The sequence below is a fragment of the Pristiophorus japonicus genome, chromosome 4, assembly GCF_044704955.1.
Source record: "Pristiophorus japonicus isolate sPriJap1 chromosome 4, sPriJap1.hap1, whole genome shotgun sequence".
In the NCBI taxonomy this organism is placed as follows: domain Eukaryota; kingdom Metazoa; phylum Chordata; class Chondrichthyes; family Pristiophoridae; genus Pristiophorus; species Pristiophorus japonicus.
The window spans coordinates 215,605,480-215,629,058 of record NC_091980.1 but is presented as its reverse complement, the minus strand read 5'-3'; the positions used below and the strand labels follow the sequence as shown (position 1 = coordinate 215,629,058).

Sequence of the window (23,579 nt, the reverse complement as noted above, 5' to 3'; positions counted from 1 at the left end):
GAAAATAACTATTCTCAGCATCTCGGTGAGCAGAGGCAGCTTGAAGAATATCTTTGTTGCTTTTAGTGATATATCCGCGAAGTAACTTTTTGTTATCAATGCATCACCTCTACTTGGTTACAAGGCTTCACCCTCTATCAGACATCCCATGGGCTAGCTAACCAAAGCTATCTGTGTCACAGATTTTTAAGAAGGGCTCACCATTAATGACCGTGGAGTTTCGCATCCTTTTTCTGCACTAAACTCAACAATCCCGAGCATGCAAAATGAAGGAAGGTGGGGTGGGGGGTGCGTGGGAGAGTTCAATCTTTAAAGATCTGTGCCGGAATTTTCACATTAGAGAGCGTGCGTGTTTGGGGGTGAGTCGGCGGTTAAAAGCGCAGAAATTGACAGCGCGTTGGGAACTCGCCATCATCCCACTGACTTTCGCCTTTCATTGGGGTACATTTCGAGGCACGCCACGGACCTGCTCGGGAGAGGCGGGATACCTTATAGTGGTACTTAAATGCTCGTTTACAAACCCTTAACTGCCGTTTTAACATCAGGTTTGAACTTTGTTGCGAACGGGATTCACGCTCGGGAACCTCGCCTGTGAAGGGGTGACACAAATTCAGTGGCCATTGTGCGAGTTGATTAATTGACAGCTGGAAAAAACACACAAATACTGGCACCTTACACCTGCTTCCTTGCCTAAGTGAAAAGGCTCTTGCTGACATCACTTTGTGCAAAGATTTAGCTTTTGAGAAGTTTGCAGGGGATTTCTGCAACCTCTGAAGCCACTCTCACCACATTGCTAGTCACTCTCGGTACATTGGAGGATTGTGTGTCTGATCTCCACTTTATCTGACATCTATTCGATCAGCATAGTTGCTGCTTATCCTGTCTCACCTTAGACCTCAGAATCCAGACCAAGATAAGTTCCCAGCACCAACAATAGCAGCGACACCAGCAGCAACAACACCACCTTCTCCTCATTGACCTGATGCTTCACAGGAAAGAGGCGATCAGCACAGGGGTGCACCACACCAGAGGCAATACTCCCAACATAGGGTATACAGGCAGAGGATGAGTCTCCTGTGCATGACTGAGCAGCAGTGCTTCAGGAGGCTCAGGCTATTGCGGCAGGACATTGCAGACGTTTGTAGTTTGCTGGACCAAAACCTGCCGCCCAGAGGACCTGGTGGAAACGCCTTACCAGTGGCTGTCAAACTCACCACAGCCCTCTACTTCTTCGCCTCAGGTTCCTTCCAGGGATCTGCAGCAGACATTTGCAGGATCTCGCAGTCAGCTGTCCACAGATGCATTACCCAGGTGACTGCTGCCATGTTTGACAAATCAGCCAATTATGTGAACTTTGCCACTGATGAAGCCAATATTACTGAGCGGGTGTTTGGCTTTGCGGCTCTGATTGGCTTCCTACAGGACAGACGCAGGGCATCATTGACTGCACACGTGCTCATCAAGCCACCACCACCCAGGAGTGTTTGTGCACTACAAGGGCTTCCACTTCCTCAATGTGCAGCTCCTCTGCAACCATAAAAAAGATCATCATCCATGTGCATGCCAAATTCCCTGACGGCTGTCATGACTCTTTCGTGCTGCGCCTGTCCACCCTCCCTCAGCTCTTCGCATCTCCACATAGACTTACCGGCTGGCTGCTTGGAGACTAGGACTATCCACTGAAGACATGGCTCATGACACCCTTGAGGAGGCCAAGTACAGAGACCGAGGAGCATTATAATGACAGCCACATGTCCACCAGATGTGTCATAGAGCAAGCAATTGGCAGGCAGAAGATGCGCTTCAGATGCCTTGACAGATCTAGAGGAGCTCTTCAGTATGCACCAGCGAGGGTCTCCAGAATCATTGTTGTATGTTGCATGCTGCACAACATAATGCAACCATGAGGATTAGAGCTGCAGGAGGAGTAAGGCGCAGAGCGCATAGCCTCTTTGGAGGTGGAAGTGGAACAAGTAGAACACGAGGAGGATGAGGAACCTGAGGTTCTGCCTCTTCTGCCTGGGAATAGCCTCATAATGGGCCGATTTACTTAACTTGCAGCAGTGCACCCATACGGCTCCCAGATGCTGTACCAACTCTTCCCCCCTCCCCCCCGCACCCCCAACAACACCACAAAGCAGTCCTACAATGACCAAATCATTTCTGTCACCTAACCCCCCATTGCATGAGGTTAAGTAATGGCCCTGAAATTGCAGCCTAACCGGGTTCGTACGGAATACGTATGGATCAGGGAACGCATAGCAAAAGCCGGTTTTCGACGCACAATGCGCATGTGCCAAAAAGCAGCTTTTCCGATCTGTCAAGTTTTAGCTTGACAGATCTTCCAAATCTTCGGGAGAAGGACATCCACGCTATTTGCCCATCTCTTGCCCAGCGAATGTCCTTCAATCTCTTGTGCCTGGTAAAAGCATACCCTACTTTTACTCGCATAAGAGTTTTAAAACCTATAAGAATTAAATTTTAAAGCCCATTTTTATGATAAAAACCCTGTCCACTAAGGTAAGCTTATTTTAAATCCTAATTACAACACTTAGAAAAGAAAAATATTTTTTGGAATTTTTCTTTAACACATTTCATTAATTTTAATGTTAAATATGTGAGGCGTTTTTTTTAATTTTTTTATCATTATTTGAGGGGGGGTTCTCGTTCATAATAATGAAAACTCCTACTTAGAGTTCCTATTATTATGAATGAGAATACTGTACCTTCATTGGCTGTCCAGTGCCATGTGACTTCAGCTTCTCCCTCCGCATCTCGAAGACGTGAATGCGCTGCGAAGCGCGGGAAGAGAAGGCCTCAGAACGGAATCGCTGGAGGGCGCAGGAGCTACAGGTAGATGCGGTTCTTTTTTCTTATTTACAGGTGAATGCCCGCGGGAAGACCAGAACCGGAATTTCAGGCCCAATGTCTCCCCATTCACTCCAAGTGATAAGGCCAATTCCCAGGTAGCAGGCAAAAATGGGCAAGATGGGAAAGTAATGCAAAGAAATAAATTTATGTGCATCATAAATAGAACTGAAACGTAACACTCACATTTTGGCAAACACCCATGTGCATACCCTTGTGCATCTACAATTGTGTATTTTTCCTTTTCCGCGTGCTTTTGCGAGTTGCAATCCCTGTGGCTTCAGCAAAGGCAACCTGTTCACCTCCCTGCTGCGACTGATTTGGCAATTTTGGCAGATGTCCTCTGTGTTTTGGAACCTGTGAGGGCCAAGCCAAAGACTGCTCCACCTGAAACTGTGCAGGGGCAGCCTCAGCCATCGGGATCCAAGGCAGCATGTGGGGTTCTGACTGAGGGGGAAAACCACGGGGGTGGGTTAAGTGGGAGCAGATTTGAGCAGAGCCCCCACTTCCATGTCCCCTGTCACCACCATCCCTATCCAGGAGCTGGAGAGCAACTTGCTGCACATCAGTGGGGCGATGAATGCCCAAGTCTAAGTTGGTATCTCCGCAAGATGAGGACAATGAGAATATGCAATCTGTTGTTCACAGCAAGCATAATCTCGTTCAACCGACGCATTTACTGCTCCATGCAGGTGGCCATCCTTTCCATGTCGGCATCACCTGCGAGATGGTGGTGCTCATGTTCGAGATGGACTCCTCCATTCTCTGTACATTTGCACACATCATGGCTGCAAAAGCTGCCAGAGCCTCACGCATTTGTTGCTCATCCTCCAAGATCACCCTCTTTCTCAACGGCCCCCCGAGGTTCAGTTTCTGCACTCAGCTGAGCAGAGCTGGGAGCATCCTGCACCCTCTGGCGAGGACTTGCCACCGATGTCCCTGTCTCTACCATCTGCTCTTGCTCACTTGTGATCTGTGAGACACCAGGTGATAACACTACTCTGTCTCACTGGACCCAACGAGGTGCGCGTATCTTTGGTGCTGGATGCGGATGGCTCTGGTGATGACGCACTCTCGGAGATTCTTAAGGAATCATCTTCCTCCTCCAGCTGGACAGTGCGGGGTGGAGGGGGGGGTGTGGGGGGCTCTTGATAAACCTGTAGGAGAGTAAAGACATGAATTAGAAATGTAATGATAAGAATGCGCGACGTTACCATTATGCACATGATGACATTTCACTGGCTGCTGACATCAAGTCACCATGAGTGACTGTGGTATTCCATGTGGCTGTTGTCATGTATCTCACACTACTGTACATAACTGTATCTTACCATGCTATACATGACTGTAACTAGATATGATCTGTAACCACAAGCACACCAGGGCTGCACTTGCAGGAGACACTGGATACCTGTTCTACACAGGTATATAAAGACAGGTCTCAGGCAAGTGTGGCATTCGAGAACTGTGTAATAAAGGTGCAGGTCCAGAGTGACCTTGACTTCAGCATGTGCCTCGTGTGAGTCTGTACTGCAGGGACAGGACTTTACAGTGGCGACGAGTTACGGGATTACAGAATCCACAGAATGGCGACCAACGGCTCAGATGAAAAATACAATGCTGGAGATAATTGGGAGGACTTTATAGAAAGGCTCCAGCAAAGCTTTGTAACCAAAGACTGGTTAGGCGACGATAAGGCATACAAGAGAAGAGCCCATCTCTTGACCAGCTGTGGCTCGAAAACATACGCCTTAATGAAGGACCTGCTGGCACCCGAGAAACCAGCAAGCAAGTCATTTGAAGAGTTGAGCACACTGGTAAGAGACCACCTGAAGCCAGCGAGCAACCTACACATGGCCAGACACAGGTTCTACAACTACAGACGCTGTGTGGGCCAGAGCATACCCGGCTTCGTGGCGGAACTTTGGAGGTTGGCTAGCTTATGAGAGTTCTCCGATGAACTAAGGAGAGAAGTACTGAGAGACATTTTTATTGAAGGAATAGGCCACGCAGGCATATTCCGAAAGCTCATAGAGACCAAGAACTTGACCCTAGAGGCAGCAGCACTGGTTGCACAGACATTCTTGGCAGGAGAAGAAGAAACGAGGTTGATCTACACTGCGGGTACGACAACGAACGAAACATCGGAACAAGGGGTCCACAGCGTGAAACAAGCCGCTACCCCCACACACAGACAAAGGCAGGAGAGCAGGCCCTCAACAGCAGGCAGTGGCACCAGAAGCCATCAAGGGCCACATGAACGGCCGTTCACATCTCATCAACTCACAATGTGAGCAATCAACTACAAACTGAGAGAAGCTCAAGAGAGATCAGCCAAACGCAGCTCATCCTTCGGAAACAATGGAAGCGGTCTGTGCTGGAGATGTGGGGGAAGGCATTCATCAAGGGGGTATCGATTTCAGCATGCTGTTTGCAGAAACTGCAACTATACAGGGCATCTGGCCCGCATATGCAGAAAAACGGCAGCTCGGCTGGTATACGAATCGGAAGGGTCGGAAAGCGGACTAGAAGACGGTGGGGACAGTACCCAGGATACCGAGGTACAGCGGGTCAACACGATCAATGGCCACTGCTCTTACAACAAGACGCCTCCAATAATGATGAGGGTCCTACTCAACGGGATACCCGTCAACATGGAGCTGGATACGTGAGCGAGTCAATCTCTCATGACGCTCAACAATTTGAACAGCTGTGGCCGCACAAAAGCAACAGACCAAAACTCACAAGGGTCGACACCAAACTAAGGACTTATACCAAATAAATCGTCCCAGTCCTTGGCAGCGCCATGCTCTCAGTCACACACAAAGGGACAGTGAACCAACTTCCCCTGTGGATTGTCCCCGGAGATCTCCCAGCACTACTGGGGAGAAGCTGGCTGGCAAAACTAAACTGGAAATGGGATGATGTTCATGCCATGTCGTCAGAGGAACGGACCTCCTGCTCAACAGTTCTAAGTCGATTTGAACATCTCTTTCAGCCAGGTGTGGGCACCTTCAAAGGGGCTTACGTCAAAATCTACATCACACAGGATGCTAGACCGGTCCATCACAAGGCTAGAGCTGTGCCCTATGTAATGAGGGAAAAGATTGAACATGAACTGGACAGGCTTCTGCGGGAAGGCATTATCTCACCCGTGGAATTTAGCGACTGGGCAAGTCCCATCGTCCCAGTCATGAAGCCTGATGGATCCGTACGAATCTGTGGGGACTACAAATCTACCATAAACAGAGTCTCCCTACAGGACCAATACCCGCTGCCCAGAGCGGAGGACCTATTTGCCACATTGGCTGGAGGAAAACTTTTCTCGAAACTAGATCTCACATCTGCGTATATGAGGCAAGAACTGACCGAAGAGTCTAAGCTACTCACCGCCATCAACACACATCGAGGCCTTTTCATGTACAATCGATGCCCATTTGGCATCAGGTCGGCAGCTGCTATATTCCAGTGCAACATGGAGAGCCTGCTCAAGTCCATCCCGGGGACGGTTGTATTTCAAGACGATATACTTATCACGGGCAGGGACACCAACTCCCATCTCCGCAATTTGGAGGAAGTACTAAAGCGGTTGGATCGGGTAGGCTTAAGAGTTAAGAAATCCAAGTGTCTGTTTCCCGAGGTTGAATTTTTGGGCAGAAGGATTGCCGCTGATGGAATCCGCCCAACAGAGTCCAAAACCGAAGCAATTCGTCTGGCATCCAGGCCCCGGAATGTCTCGGAACTGCGCGCCTTTCTCGGGCTACTCAATTACTTTGGGAACTTTATGCAGAACTTGAGCACGCTGCTGGAGCCTCTCCACGTGCTACTCAGAAAGGGGTGCGATTGGTTTTGGGGGGACGCCCAGGAACGCGCCTTCAATAAGACACGCAACCTTCTATGTTCCAACAGTGTTTTTTTTTGATCCAGGTAAAAAGCTAGTTCTTGCATGTGATCCGTCAGCGTACGGGGTCGGGTGCGTTTTACAACATGTCAATAGTGCGGGTAAATTACAATCCATAGCTTATGCCTCCAGGTCACTTTCACGGGCCGAGCGTGGGTACGGTATGGTGGAGAAGGAGGCACTCGCGTGCGTGTACGGTGTCAAAAAGATGCACCAATACCTTTTCGGGACCAAGTTCGCGTTAGAAACTGACCACAGGCCCCTCACGTCCCTACTATCCGAGAGCAAGGCAATAAACGCCAACGCCTCAGCGCGCATTCAACGGTGGGCACTCATGCTGGCGTCTTACGACTACACCATAAGGCACAGACCAGGCACAAACAACTGTGCCGACGCGCTTAGCAGGCTACCCCTGGCGACCACGGAAGGGTCTGATGAACAGGACTGTGAGATAGTCATGGCAATCAATGCCTTTGAGTCCACAGGTTTGGCCATGACGGCTCGCCAAATCAGAGCCTGGACGACCAGTGACCCACGTTATCCTTAGTAAAAAAATGTTTCTTAACTGGTGACTGGGCAGAGGCTCGTGATGCCTGCCCCGAGGAGATCAAACCTTTCCATAGGCGCATGCATGAGCTGTCACTACAAGCAGACTGCCTGATATGGGGCAGCCGAGTAGTTATGCCTCTGCAAGGCAGAGAGGCATTTGTCCGGGAGCTCCACCGCGAGCACCCGGGGATCGTTTTCATGAAGGCCATAGCCAGATCCCACGTCTGGTGGCCTGGCATTGACGCGGACTTGGAGCTCTGCGTCCGACGGTGCACCATTTGTGCCCAACTCAGTAATGCCCCCAGGGAGGCCCCCCTGAGCCCCTGGCCCTGGTCCACCAAACCGTGGTCGCGGGTGCACGTAGACTATGCAGGCCCATTCATGGGCAAAATGTTCCTCGTAGTTGTAGATGCATTTTCAAAGTGGATCGAATGCACCATTTTAAACTCGAGCACCACCTCCACCACTGTGGAAAGCCTTGGAACTATGTTTGCAATGCACGGAATTCCTGACATATTGATCAGTGATAATGGTCCGTGCTTCACCAGCGCAGAATTCCAAGATTTTATAGTTGACCACGGCATAAATCACGTTAAGACGGCACCGTTCAAGCCGGCCTCCAACGACCAGGCGGAGCGAGCAGTGCAGATCATTAAACAAGGCATGCTTAAAATCCAAGGTCCCACGCTGCAGGGCCGCCTGTCGCGACTGTTGCTGGCATACAGATCTTGCCGCATTCATTGACTGGGGATCCCCCTCCGCAACTATTGATGAAAAGAACCTTAAAGACAAAGCTTTCATTAATCCTCCCAGACATGCATGAAATCGTTGAGGCAAAGCGCCGTAAGCTAACTGAGTACCATGACCGAAATTTGAGGGGGAGGTGGAATGAGATAGGGAACAAAGTGTTTGTGCTAAACTATGGCAGGGGTCCCAAATGGCTTGCAGGGACAGTAACAGGCAAGGAAGGAAACAGGTTACTGGTGGTACAAATGGACAATGGCCAAACCTGCCGGAGGCATGTAGACCAAGTCAAAAGTAGATTCACCAACAACACTGCTGAACCAGAGGCAGACTACAATGTGGAATTCACACCACACCTGGTGGAGAGACAGAGGGAACAACCTGAGGAAAGGGCAATCTCAACAGACAGCCCAGGCGAGACACCAACAATCATACTAACGAAACAGACAGCCCAGGCGAGATACCAACAATCACACCCAAAGAAAAACAGGCACCAAGGCAAACAACTGAACCACAACTAAGACGCTCCACGCGAGAGCATAGCCCACCTGAGAGACCGAACCTATAAAGACAATAAGACCTTGGGGGAAGGTGATATCATGTATCTCACACTACTGTACATAGCTGTATCTTACCATGCTATACATGACTGTAACTAGATATGACCTGTAAACACAAGCATACCTTACCACCAGGGCTGCACTTGCAGGAGACACTGGATACCTGTTCTACACAGATATATAAAGACAGGTCTCAGGCAAGTGTGGCATTCGAGAGCTGTGTAATAAAGGTGCAGGTCCAGAGTGACCTTGACTTCAGCATGTGCCTTGTGTGAGTCTGTACTGCAGGGACAGGACTTTACAGATGTATGATATTTAATTCGCTCACCAGGTTTCTGGGAGGTCACCTCTCTCCATCTCCCACTGCCAGCAGCTCTGCAACTCCAGTGATTTGCAGTGCTTCCTCCTTTGCTGGAGTCAAGTTGGTGTACATTGGAGGGCCACGTCCGGGTTGTGTCCTCTCCCTGTTATTCTAGGCTCTCCTGCAAGGAGGGAAAGGAGAACATTTTGAGTGAGAGTGATAGAATGAGTGTAAGGAATAGATGGGCTACATCTGTCGAGGGTGAGTATGAGGGAATGGCTTGACATTGCCAAATGGCCTCCTTCTGTGGCGTTACTTCCTACGATTGCATTAGGACAAGGGTGAGTGTCAGGTTAGTCAGATGGGGATATGAGTAGGTGCATAGAGAGTGAGGAATGGATGCATCTTGCAAGATAGCTTGGTGTGAGGATTGATGTGCACGAGTAGGCTTGGGAAGGCAGAATGATGGGGTTGGGGTGACATGCACATCAGGATGTAGTTGAATGTGGCATTGCATGCACTTTTTCTGACCTCATGAGATCATTAAATCTTTCCGGCACTGGATCCAGGACCGCCTTACCACATAAGAACATAAGACATAGGAGCAGGAGTAGGCCATACAGCCTCTCGTGCCTGCTCCGCCATTTAATACGATCAAGGTTGATCCAATCATGGACTAGGGTTCACTTCCCTGCCTGCTCCCCATAACCCCTTAATGCCTTATCAATTAAGAAGCTGTCTATCTCTGCCTTAAATATATTCAATGCCCCGGATTCCACAACTCTCTGAGGCAGCGAATTCCACAGATTTACAACCCTCTTGAGAGAAGAAATTTATCCTCACCTCAGTTTTAAATGGGTGGCCCGTTATTCTAAGATAATGCCCTCTAGTTCCAGTCTCCCCTATCAGTGGAAACATCCTCTTTTCATCCACCTTGTAAAGCCCCCTCATAATCTTAAATATTTCGATAAGATCACCTCTCATTCTTCTGAATTCCAATGAGTAGAGGCCCAACCTCAACCTTTCTTCGTAAGTCAACCCCCACATTCAAGGAAATCCATTCAGTTCTATGGGCCCAAATTTGGCCGTCCGGTTAAAACGGGGCACTTACTTGAGGTGCGGCGACTTTCTGCTCCCAAAACAGCGCCGCTAATGTAGCTCCGTGGACTGTCCTAGGCCTGGGTGTGGCGTGGCGAGCACAGTTGGGGAGCGGAGCTCGGGCCGTGCTGCTGAAACAGAGCCGGCAGGGGGGCGGGGCTAGGGCCCAGCGTCTGTAACAGTGCCGGCAGCATTACGCATGCGCGTTGCAGCATTCATGGATGTGCAGTAGCTCCTCCCATGATTGTGATGATGCGTGCCTGCAGCGTGGGGCCCAACGTGTCCCACCCTATCCCGGACCGAGTGGCCTGCTGCACAGGCTGGCCGCAGCCTTCCTGCGCTGAGGGCTACAAGAAACAGGTTGGTGGGGGGAAACTTCTAATCCGGGGCGGGGGAGGGGGAGTGGGGGAGGAGAATTTTGATGTGGGGGGCGGGGGAAAGAGGAGAGTTTTGATGATGGAGGGGGAGGGGTGTGGAGGGTGTGATTACTGTGTAGCCAGTAATTTTAATGAGCTTACTCAAGACTTTCCTTAACCCTGTTGATGAAAATACTTTCCTACGAGTAGGAGGTACTTCTATTTTTTATTTTGATATTTTGAAAAAATTATGTTAATATGTTTTGTCTCTTTACTTCTTTTATTTTTGTAGTTTAAGCTTCCATGACTGCTTCTATTGTATAGTAAATTAACTTTGCGAAGTTTGTCAGTCCTGTCTAGCTGTTTGATCCTGTTTACATTCTTTAGTCAAGTCATTAAGTACCTACCTGCGCTGATTTCTTAACTCTCCGCAAGGCTTTTCTGTGCCTAAGCTAGTTTGGAGCAACTATAAGCTGTCCAAACTGGCTTAAATGGCCAAAACGGGCGTAGGTGGCTGATAACGCCCCCTTTTGGAAAAAAAAACTGAAAAAAAATCCCAACTAGCTCACTTACACTGGCGCAAATTAAATGTACAGAATGGGGATTTTTAAGATATTCCAGAAAAATCAAGTTGCTCCAAAAAAAACTGAGCAACTCCTGGGCAAATTTGGGCCCATTATGTCTGTGCCCACTCTTTGCCAGAGTAATCAAAAACTCATCCCACTGTTCTGCACTCTCTCCATAGAATTGTATCTTTCCCTGCTTCAAATTTTTCATCCAAATTTCCCTTAAAAGATACAAGAATGTCTGTCCCAACCACTTCCTATGTCAAAGAATTTTGTGCTCAAAAAAATTTCTGTGTAAAGAAATTTCTCCTAACTTTAATGATTTAGATGAGGGGATTAAATGTAGTATCTCCAAATTTGCGGATGACACTAAGTTGGGTGGCAGTGTGAGCTGCGAGGAGGATGCTGTGAGGCTGCAGAGCGACTTGGATAGGTTAGGTGAGTGGGCAAATGCATGGCAGATGAAGTATAATGTGGATAAATGTGAGGTTATCCACTTTGGTGGTAAAAACAGAGAGACAGACTATTATCTGAATGGTGACAGATTAGGAAAAGGGGAGGTGCAAAGAGACTTGGGTGTCATGGTACATCAGTCATTGAAGGTTGGCATGCAGGTGCAGCAGGCGGTTAAGAAAGCAAATGGCATGTTGGCCTTCATAGCAAGGGGATTTGAGTACAGGGGCAGGGAGGTGTTGCTACAGTTGTACAGGGCATTGGTGAGGCCACACCTGGAGTATTGTGTACAGTTTTGGTCTCCTAACCTGAGGAAGGACATTCTTGCTATTGAGGGAGTGCAGCGAAGGTTCACCAGACTGATTCCCGGGATGGCGGGACTGACCTATCAAGAAAGACTGGATCAACTGGGCTTGTATTCACTGGAGTTCAGAAGAATGAGAGGGGACCTCATAGAAACATTTAAAATTCTGACGGGGTTAGACAGGTTAGATGCAGGAAGAATGTTCCCAATGTTGGGGAAGTCCAGAACCAGAGGTCACAGTCTAAGGATAAGGGGTAAGCCATTTAGGACCGAGATGCGGAGGAACTTCTTCACCCAGAGAGTGGTGAACCTGTGGAATTCTCTGCCACAGAAAGTTGTTGAGGCCAATTCACTAAATATATTCAAAAAGGAGTTAGATGAGGTCCTTACTACTAGGGGGATCAAGGGGTATGGCGAGAAAGCAGGAATGGGGTACTGAAGTTGAATGTTCAGCCATGAACTCATTGAATGGCGGTGCAGGCTAGAAGGGCCGAATGGCCTACTCCTGCACCTATTTTCTATGTTTTCTATGTTTCTATGTTTCTCTCCTCACTCTTAGTGATAACTGTAAATTGCTGAGCCTGCATCACTTATTCCTCAATCAGATGAAATAATCTTTCCCTATTCATTCTATTAAAACCTTTCAAAATTTTAAAAGCTCTAATAAATTTCCTCTTAGCATTCTCTACTTCAGTAGAAATAGTCGCAGTATCTGAAGTCTCTCTTCGCAACTATAGTTTCCTATCCCTGGCACCATCTTGGTGTATCTACATTGAACACTTGCTCTGGTTTTTATGTCCTTTCTATAATTGAGTGACCTGAACTGCCATTGTACTCTATCTGGCCAATATTTTGTATACATTTATTATTACTCCTTTATTCTTGTATTCTATGCTACCATTTGGAAAACCCAATATTCTATTGGCTTTTTTTATGCCTATATCTGCATTATAAATTCAGGAAATTATATATTTCAATCCCTAGGTGCCTTTGTTCATCCATACCCTTCAGTATTATAGAATCATAGAAATTTACAGAGGAGGCCATTCAGCCCATCTTTCTAATAAGGGTGTACTCCCATTCCTTTTTCTTTTCCAAAATGTATTACCTCACACTTCCATTGTGATGATATTTGGTAAAAGCATGAGGCCATCTCAATAATTTCATTGTTCTGGCATAGGAAAAAATACAGGTACTGGAGTTCTGGGTGGATGGGAGGTTGTGTAGGGTGGAGTTTATGAGACTGGCAAGAACATTGAAGATATCAACCTGGAACCGCGGCATTGGGAGTGAGGTTTGGATGGCAGTAGGCAATATTACTAAAATGCTTCATAGGCAATGAATTAATTTTTAAGTGTAGTTACTGTTGCTATGTAGATAAACCTGACAGCAATTTGTTTAAAGTAAGGTTCCCCAAACAGCTATGAGATAAATGGTCACTTAATCTACTTTGTTGGTGTTGGTTGAAAGATACATGTTGGCCAGCTTAAAGGGAGAACTCCTAGGTTCCTCTTCAAATAGTACTGTGGGATCTTTTATGTCCACCTAACAGGGGTCTCTGTTTAATGTTTCACCTGAAAGGCAAAGGAGAACTCCTTTACTATTGTGCTGAAGTGTCGATTATGTGTTCATTTCCTGGAGTGGGGCTTGAATCCACAAGGTGAGACTGCTACCACTGAGCCAAGCTGAGGTGGAAATAGTGGATTTTGCCAATGGCTGCGATGTGAATTTGAAGCTGAACTCAGGTTTTGCAGGACATTGAAGTTGTGCTCTGTGGCTTTCACTTTGAGCAAGCAGCTGGTGGCGAGGACGGAATCAATGGCTATGGTGATCAATGACTGGTGGAGCTGAGCAGGATGGTTTTGATCCATGACTTGATGTTACAGAGTCAATTGGATGGCGCAGGTCACCACATGTTAAAAAAATCCATGCACAGGCATCTTTTGTCCTTCAGCATGTAGTTTGGGACCTAATATTAGGAACATAATAAGAAATAGAAGCAGGCGTAGGCCAAACAGCCCCTCGAGCCTGTTCTACCATTTAATACGATCATGGCTGATCCGATCATGGACTCAGGTCCACTTCCCCGCCCGCTCCCCATAACTCCTTTTTCCCTTATCGGTTAAGAAACTGTCTATCTCTGTTTGAAATTTATTCAATGTCCCAGCTTCCACATCTCTCTGAGGCAGCGAATTTCGCAGATCCACAACCCTCTGAGAAAATAAATTTCTCCTCATCTTAGTTTTAAATGGGCGGCCCCTTATTCTAAGATTTTGCCCCCTAGTTCTAGTCTCCCCCATCAGTGGAAACATTCTCTCTGCATCCACCTTGTTAAGCCCCCTCATAATCTTATACGTTTCGATAAGATCACCTCTCGATCTTCTAAATTCCAATGAGTAGAGGCCCAACCTACTCAACCTTTCCTCATAGGTCAACGCCCTCCTCTCCGGAATCAACCTAGTGAACTTTCTCTGAACTGCCTCCAAAGCAAGTATATCCTTTCGTAAATATGGAAACCAAAACTATACGCAGTATTCCAGGTGTGGCCTCACCAATATCCTGTATAACTGTAGCAAGTCTTCCATGCTTTTATACTCCATCCCCTTTGCAATAAAGGCCAAGATTCCATTGGCCTTCCTGATCACTTGCTGTACCTGCATACTTACCTTTTGTGTTTCATGCACAAGTACCCCCAGATTCCGCTGTACTGCAGCACTTTGCAATCTTTCTCCATTTAAATAATAACTTTCTCTTTGATTTTTTTCTGCCAATGTGCATGACCTCGCACTTTCTAACATTATACTCCATCTGCCAAATTTTTGCCCACTCACTTAGCCCGTCTATGTCCTTTTGCAGATTTTTTGTGTCCTCCTCATACATTGCTTTTCCTCCCATCTTTGTATCATCAGCAAACTTGGCTACGTTACACTCGGTCCCTTCTTCCAAGTCGTTAATATAGATTGTAAATAGTTGGGGTCCCAGCACTGATCCCTGCGGCATCCCACTAGTTACTGACTGTCAACCAGAGAATGAACCATTTATCCCGACTCTCTGTTTTCTGTTAGTTAGCCAATCCTCTATCCATGCTAATATATTACCCCCAACCCCGTGAACTTTTATCTTGTGCAGTAACCTTTTATGTGGCACTTTGTCAAATGCCTTCTGGAAGTCCAAATACACCACATCCACTGGTTCCCCTTTATCCACCCTGTTCGTTACATCCTCAAAGAATTCCAGCAAATTTGTCAAACATGACTTCCCCTTCATAAATCCATGCTGACTCTGCCTGACTGAGTTATGCTTTTCCAAATGTCTTGCTACATCTCTACTGCTGATCTCCTCTGCGATCTCCAGCCATGCCCTCTTGGTGTCTCTCTGGTTGCTATTTTGCACCCATCCTTGTGTGCTCTGACTCTCTGGACCAGGACTTCCAAGGAGGCATTAGAGAATCTTGGTGTAACCTTCTGTCACTGTGTCTGCTTGGACCCACACAAATCTCTGCGATATTTGAGCAATTGCCACCTCTCCCAACCACCTTTATGATTCCTCCAACAGTCTTCAACTGGGATTTGTGCATGGCTCCTTTAAATATCTGAGCTGAAAATGGGTTATCGGTGATGTCAGAAGACCCGCTCCATTTAATTGGGCCGGGAAACCCACATCACTGTTTCAATTGATGTAATTGAGTTAAACACGCAGTGCAGAACACGCTGTTTATAAAAACATTCGGGATGGCGACCTGCTACCCGGCCCGCATGCACCCGCCCCATCTCTTCGGTAAAGATTCCGGCCCTAGTTTAACTAAGGTTGGCTAGTTTACTATTTGCATCTGCACCCAAATAAATAAAAAGACTTCAACCATTTCAATAGGTTTAATATCCACTTTCAAACCAAGTTTAAATAGCAACTTGAACAGATATCATCAACTCCTTGACATGTTTGAACATAATTTTTAAGTAAAGAGAAATTTAAGCATTTAAAAAAAAAATGTGGGTCTAATTAATTTCAGAAAAAGAACACACAATGGATTCCTGTTTCTTGTTTCGTCAGTTGACTTCATGGTATCTAACCGATGATTGAAATTAAATGAAGGTGGCCTGAAATATTATGCAAGGGGTAGTTACATGCTACATTCAAAATTACTTCCGAAAAATTCTTGTAATTTTTTCTTCAATTTGCTGAAATAACCTATATTTGTGTGGAAGTAACTGTAATTTACAGAATACGAACAGCTAAAGGCGATAACTGACGTTTATCTAGGTTTGTGTATCTAGTTTAATTTTGAAGTTGTCGTATATTCATTATGTCAGTGTCTTACAGGTGCACAAATAATGTAGACAAATTGTGTACAGTGCAGAATTAAATGTATGGCTTCTATCCCCACAGATCTATAACATAAACGCCTGAAATGTCTGGGACACAGAAGTATTTGGTTTCACATGACTCCGAGGAAATACAAGAGCTGGACAGTTTACATAAGAAGTCACAACCAGACTTTCTCCATTTCAGACAGACATTGAATACTGTGCTCTCAACAGCAGGAAATCCTGTACAAGAAAAGTTTAATCAGACAACTAACAGTCCTGTCCAAATATCTGAAGATACCCAAATAAGCAAGATTTCAAAAAATAATGTTGAAGGTAACTCTCGGGTACTGATTCAAGCGGCTAAAGCAAACCCTCGGAAAAACAAGAAGAGAATAGTTGTTGGTCAGGGACATAAAACTAGTACAAAAAAATTGGTGGGAGGCACAGAACTGCAAGCGCTATATGGTAGAAAACAGGCTGTTTTCAAATCAGCAATAGCTCCAATTGCTGGTACTGCTACAGGTTTATCTCTGACAAAGCGGCCTAATTCTTTAAAACACTTTGGTACGTTGAAGTCTTTTGGACCGCAAACACCTACTTCTGTTACTGAAAAGAAGGATAAAGTTTCTGCTTCAAGCCAAAGTTTGCATACTCGTAATGTTAAAACTAGCAGTAAAAGCGAAGGAACAAGTGACACCCTCTCTCCAAATGCAACCAAACAAAATATGACAAATAAAAATAAAAGTCTCAACAAATCCCCTTCTTCGACTAAACAAATAGCATCAGATGATACTGGTGTCCCACTTGATAAAGAAGATAGTGCTCATTCCATTCATTCTCAAGGTGTGAGGTCTGCTTCAGAACTGTTGGAAGAGGCTAAATATCTAGCAATGCCAGACGCCCCAAAAATATATGAAAGAAACTTCCAACTGAGCAAGCCAGAGCAGTCTCTGACCGCACCACAGCAAACATTTATAGCCAAGGAAAAATCTGTTGATGAAATCATTGCTTCACTGCGGTCTGCTAGCCACATCACCTCCCCGTCTGCTTCAGACCAGAAGATCAAAGGACTCTTGGAGAGAGTGTTTGGCTACAGTCATAGCAGTAAAAGAGAGGTAGGTGAACCATAACAGAGTGATACATTCTATTAGCTGAAAGTTGAATGTCATGAAAGATGTCGTTTTCCAAAATTACAGTAGAGTTTGTTGTTACAACTTACCAGCAGATGAAAGAAGTGATGAGTTTTGTGGTTTTGAAGCACTGAACTAAACTGTAGATGTGGTACAGTGTTATTTGATTCTTTATGTTGTATATGATTAAATGACATCAGAATTTTGAGGAAAATAAAATTATTTAGCTTTCTGTAACTGATTAAGATACTGTCAACACAGATTATGAAAGACTTGAAAAGAAAGACTTGGATTTATATAGCGCTTTTCATGACCACCTGACATCTCAAAGCACTTTACAGCCAATGAAGTACTTTTTGGAATGTAGTCACTGTTGCAGTGTAGGAAACGCGGCAGCCAATTTGCGCACAAGCAAGCTCCCACAAACAGCAATGTGATAATAACCAGATAATCTGTTTTTTGTTATGTTGATTGAGGGATAAATATTGGCCAGGACACCAGGGATAACTCCCCTGCGCTTCTTCGAAAATAGTGCCATGGGATCTTTTATGTCCACTTGAGAGAGCAGACGGAGCCTTGGTTTAACGGTATCTCCAACAGTGCAGCACTCCCACAGCACTGCCTAGATTTTTGTGCTCAAGTCCCTGGAGTGGGACATAAACCCACTGAGAGTGCAATCCATGCATCATCATCATAGGCGGTCCCTCGCATCGAGGATGACTTGCTTCCACGCCAAAAAGGGATGAGTTCACAGGTGTTTCAATGAAGGACCTAATATTAGGTCCCAAACTACATGTTGAAGGGCAGAAGATGCCTGTGCATGGATTTTTTTAATGTGTGGTGGCCGTTGCACACCAACCACCACACGGGCTTGACAGAGCTAGGTCTTGGTCCAGTGGCAAGGATTAACCAAGACGACTGGAGACCAGCTCTGCTGCACGGACCTAATATTATCGTTCCTTGGTCACTACTGGGTAAAAATCTACAACCATCGTGGGAGCCCCTTTAGGACAAGGACTGCAATGATTCAAGGAGATCTTCTCGGGGTCCGAGGAATGGCCCACAGAGCCATAGTTGACACTGTTATGACATTGAAGGACATATGGAAAGTTATACACTTAAAATTCAATAATGTCTCCAATAAAATACATTAACTAACTCTGTAATAAAATTGAGAGAATGGAACAGCAGACCCGGTGAGTATAAAGAGCATTGTGAAACTGACACAAACAAAAAGAAAATCTGAAAGGTGACATTGCAGATGACACAGAGGAAGGAGCGGTGGCGCCTGGTGAATAGAAGGTAGGGGGGAATTTTAGCACAAAAGAATGGATGGATTGGGATCGGGTCAGATGTTAACATTTAAAAAATGTGAACCCTGCCTCTAGCTGCCCACTTCCGGGTTTTACAGAAGTGGGAGAAGGAGTGGACAGCCTGCCCGCTCCCAGGAGATGGGTTGGAAATTTAAATATTTGAATGAGACTGGCAGCCTCTGATTTAACCTGTTTTACAGGTTGTACAGTGGGAAGCAGCGTTTCCCAAGCCTCGGGAAATTCGGCAGCTGAAGGGAGGCGAGTACAACTTCAGGAAGAAGGTAAATGCCTTCACAGCACTGTTTATGGGCCAGGAGGAGCAGGAGTGCTTTCCCCTGGGCCCCTAAGCTCACCCCCATCAGATCTCTCATACATAGGCCCCTAGGGTCAGGAATCGGACCCTCTTGGGATCAGAATACCCCCCTGCGGTCGTGGATCAGACCTATCTGGTCCTGCGGCCTGTTCTGGAATGCTTCCCGCCCAACAGAAGCCAAGGCTGTTAATCGGGCTGACCTCTGGCCAAGGAACCTGGACTTCTGGGTTTCCTGTCATAAACTCCACTTACATAACCTGCCCCCATTAATATCCGGGTCCAAGTGTTTGCTTTATTTGTTTACGCTTTCATTTTTAATTATATAGTAGTTAAGCGGCTACTTAACTTAAGTTATATAGATATATATATATATAAAACATAATCATAATAGTCAAGGGTGAAACTAAACTTCAAGTAAACAGAAAGTAACTCTCGTAAAATTATGGGACAGTTGAGACCTGTTGCCTGTACATCAGTGCCATGTGGAAACATCAGGACACTTGTGTCTTGGACAACCACGTGTGCATAACTGATGAAGGGTTATCAACCTGAAACATTATCTCTGTTTCTCTCTCCACAGATGTTGCCTGACCTCCTGAGTTTCCAGCATTTTCTGTTTTTATTTCAGATTCCAGCATCTGCAGTATTTTGATTTTCTTGCAATTGCTTTACCATATTAGAGGCATGGGAATGAATTGCAAATTCATTAACATGCTATTGACAACTGTTTGAGTATGATATTTCAGACCGGGAAGCTGGTAGATTTGACAGGCTTGTTAACTTTATTAGTAAATCTCATTCAATTAAGCTTGAATATCTATTCTATTCAGTAAAAGGGGAAGAATGATATGTGATAGTTTATACACAGCTTGAGAGTCTTTACAGGAGAAAAGCATAGCATTTGTGCAGTGCAGCTGTTGATATCCAATGCATTTGCAGTATTTTTCAGTGCAGTGAGATTATTTATACAGATTTGGTATTATTCATTTGTGTCTACAGTATATTTGAATTCAAATAATGTATTTTATCTGTTTCTAAGCTCATTTACAAATTAGATAATTTTATGCATCTTATTTGAAGCTCCGTTTTTATGGATAAAACTGGATTGTCCTAGTTCACTTCAATGGTAAACTAGATTTTGGATTTTAAAATATGTTGTGCTACTTGCTACACAGTTGAGATAACATTAAAATAAAATCTTTAAGTGCCGTCAATGCTGGAGCTTCAGAATCACTCTAGAATAAAGCCTCCTGGCACCAAATAACCGCCCCCCGCCCTAGCCAAACAGTGGACCTGGCCAGGTTCGGGTTGGGCTATAAACGAGCTCTGCCTTTAAGGCCGACACAGCCTCCACGTCCCTGGACTCTTGAAGTGCAACATCCCATTTGGGGCTAGCAGCAACATTCCAGTGCTATTAAAATCAGGGCCATGGTGTGTACCTGCCATTTGAACATTAGTAGTGTCCTGCCTCCTCCCAGCAGAAAATGTCCAATTTCAAGCCATTATGCTAATAAGCAATGCAGGTGCTACTTTAATAAGCTGCACCACACATTTCCACCTTGCCTTGTCAATTCTGATCTCTGCGCTCCCAGCACGTGACTCAAATTGCGTTGGGAGTGTCCCATCTGTACTTAAATGAGGGGCCAATACTCCTCGCATTGAGGCTCTGTGCCTCAATGCGCGAAGTATTTGGAATAAGGTGGACGAATTAACTGCGCAGATAGCAGTTAACGGATATGATGTAATTGGCATCACAGAGACATGGCTCCACGGTGACCAAGGCTGGGAACTCAACATCCAGGGATATTCAACATTTAGGAAGGATAGACAGAGAGGAAAAGGAGGCTGGTTAGAGAGGAAATTAATGTAATAGTAAGGAGGGACATTAGCCTGGATGATGTGGAATCGGTATGGGTGGAGCTGCGGAATACCAAAGGGCAGAAAACGCTAGTGGGAGTTGTGTGTACAGACCACCAAACAGTAGTAGTGAGGTTTGGGACAGCATCAAACAAGAAATAAGGGATGTGTGCAATAAAGGTACAGCAGTTATCATGGGCGACTTTAATCTACGTATTGATTGGCTAACCAAACTGGTAGCAATGCGATGGAGGAGGATTTCCTGGAGTGTATTAGGGATGGTTTTCTAGACCAATATGTCGAGGAACCAACCAGAGAGCTGGCCATCCTAGACTGGGTGATGTGTAATAAGAAGAGACTAATTAGCAATCTTGTTGTACGAGGCCCCTTGGGGAAGAGTGACCATAATATGGTGGAATTCTTTTTAAGATGGAGAATGACACAGTTAATTCTGAAACTGGGGTCCTGAACTTAAGGAAAGGTAACTTCGACGGTATGAGGCGTGAATTGACGAGAATAGACTGGCAAAGGATACTTAAAGGGTTGACAGTGGAGAAGCAATGGCAAACATTTAAAGATCACATGGATGAACTTCAGCAATTATACATCCCTGTCTGGAGTAAAAATAAAACTGTGAAGTTGGCTCAACCGTGGCTAACGAGGGAAATTAAGGATAGTGTTAAAACCAAGGAAGAGGTATATAAATTGGCTAGAAAAAGCAACAAACCTGAGGACTGGGAGAAATTTAGAATTCAACAGAGGAGGACTAAGGGTTTAATTAAGAAGGGGAAAATAGAGTACGAGAGGAAGCTTGCAGGGAACATAAAAACTGACTGCAAAAGCTTCTATAAATATGTGAAGAGAAAAAGATTAGTGAAGACAAACGTAAGTCCCTTGCAGTCAGATTCAGGTGAATTTATAACGGGGAACAAAGAAATGGCAGACCAACTGAACAAATACTTCGGATCTGTCTTCACAAAAGAAGACACAAATAAACTTCTGAATGTACTAGGGGGACAGTGGGTCTAGCGAGAAGGAGGAACTGAAGGATATGCTTATAAAGTGGGAAATTGTGTTAGGGAAATTGATGGGATTGAAGGCCGATAAATCCCCGGGGCCTGATAGTCTGCATCCCAGAGTACTTAAGGAAGTGGCCCTGGAAATAGTGGATGCATTGGTGATCATTTTCAAACAGTCTATCGACGCTGGATCAGTTCCTATGGACTGGAGGGCAGCTAATGTAACACCACTTTTTAAAAAAGGAGGGAGAGAGAAAATGGATAATTATAGACCGGTTAGCCTGACATCAGTGGTGGGGAAAATGTTGGAATCAATCATTAAGGATGAAATAGCAGCGCATTTGGAAAGCAGTGACAGAATCGGTCCAAGTCAGCATGGATTTATGAAAGGGAAATCATGCTTGACGAATCTTCTGGAATTTTTTGAGGATGTAACTAGCAGAGTGGACAAGGGAGAACCAGTGGATGTGGTGTATTTGGACTTTCAAAAGGCTTTTGTCAAAGTCCCGCACAAGAGATTGACGTGCAAAATCAAAGCACATGGTATTGGGGGTAATGTACTGACGTGGATAGAGAACTGGTTGGCATACAGGAAGCAGAGAGTCGGGATAAACAGGTGCTTTTCAGAATGGCAGGCAGTGACTAGTGGAGTGCCGCAGGGCTCAGTGCTGGGCCCCCAGCTCTTTACAATATACATTAACGATTTAGATGAAGGAATTGAGTGTAATACCTCCAAGTTTGCAGACGACACTAAACTGGGTGGCAGTGTGAGCTGTGAGGAGGATGCTAAGAGGCTGCAGGGTGACTTGGACAGGTTAAGTGAGTGGGCAAATGCATGGCAGATGCAGTATAATGTGGATAAATGTGAGGTTAACCATTTTGGGGGCAAAAACACAAAGGCAGAATATTATCTGAATGGTGGCAGATTAAGAAAAGGGGAGGTGCAACGAGACCTGGGTGTCATGGTTCATCAGTCATTGAAAGTTGGCATGCAGGTACAGCAGGCGGTGAAGAAGGCAAATGGTATGTTGGTCTTCACAGCTAGGGGATTTGAGTATAGGAGCAGGGAGGTCTTACTGCAGTTGTACAGGGCCTTGGTGAGGCCTCATCTGGAATATTGTGTTCAGTTTTGGTCTCCTAATCTGAGGAAGGATGTTCTTGCTATTGAGGGAATGCAGCGAAGCTTCACCAGACTGATTCCAGGGATGGCAGGACTGACATATGAGGAGAGACTGGATCAACTGGGCCTTTATTCACTTGAGTTTAGAAGGATGAGAGGGGATCTCATAGAAACTTATAAAATTCTGACGGGACGGGACAGGTTAGATGCAGGAAGAATGTTCCCGATGTTGGGGAAGTCCAGAACCAGGGGACATAGTCTTAGGATAAGGGGTAGGCCACTTAGGACTGAGATGAGGAGAAACTTCTTCACTCAGAGAGTTGTCAATCTGTGGAATTCCCTGCTGCAGAGAGTTGTTGATGCCAGTTCATTGGATATATTCAAGAGGGAGTTCGATATGGTCCTTACGGCTAAAGAGATCAAGGGGTATGGAGAGAAAACAGGAAAGGGGTACTGAGGGAATGATCAGCCATGATCTTATTGAATGGCGGTGCAAGCTCGATGGGCCGAATGGCCTACTCCCGCACCTATTTTCTATGTTTCTATGTTAAAACCCAGGAAAGTTCACTTTGTACTGGTGCTGCCAATATACCAAGAGCTGAATTCCAGCCCTGTAGTTGGCTTTATCTGTTGGTCCCAGAAACTGTCTTATTGAGATGGTGCTCTGTGTACCAGTTTCATAATGAAGGGAAATTGGCAAGAGTACTTAAATTATTTTAACAGCTGCTCGAAATTAAATTGAGTTTTGAGTTAAAAATAAAACAAGGACCTGGTGAAGAAAAGGGTTAAAATGTACCACATATTTGTTTTAACACACAGC

At 45.6% G+C, this 23,579-nt stretch overlaps 1 protein-coding gene across 10 annotated transcripts in view; it reads left to right on the top strand.

The window, feature by feature from the left end:
- The window catches only part of ttc6 (tetratricopeptide repeat domain 6), a 630,178-nt gene that overhangs the window by 51,837 nt on the left and 554,762 nt on the right, over positions 1-23,579 (top strand). For all 10 annotated transcript variants that reach the window (XM_070879081.1, XM_070879080.1, XM_070879076.1 and 7 more), the window contains one exon: positions 16,087-17,122. In XM_070879081.1, the coding sequence (XP_070735182.1) occupies positions 16,109-17,122 (1,014 nt within the window). In that variant the 5' untranslated portion in view covers positions 16,087-16,108. The remainder of the gene's footprint in view (positions 1-16,086; positions 17,123-23,579) is intronic.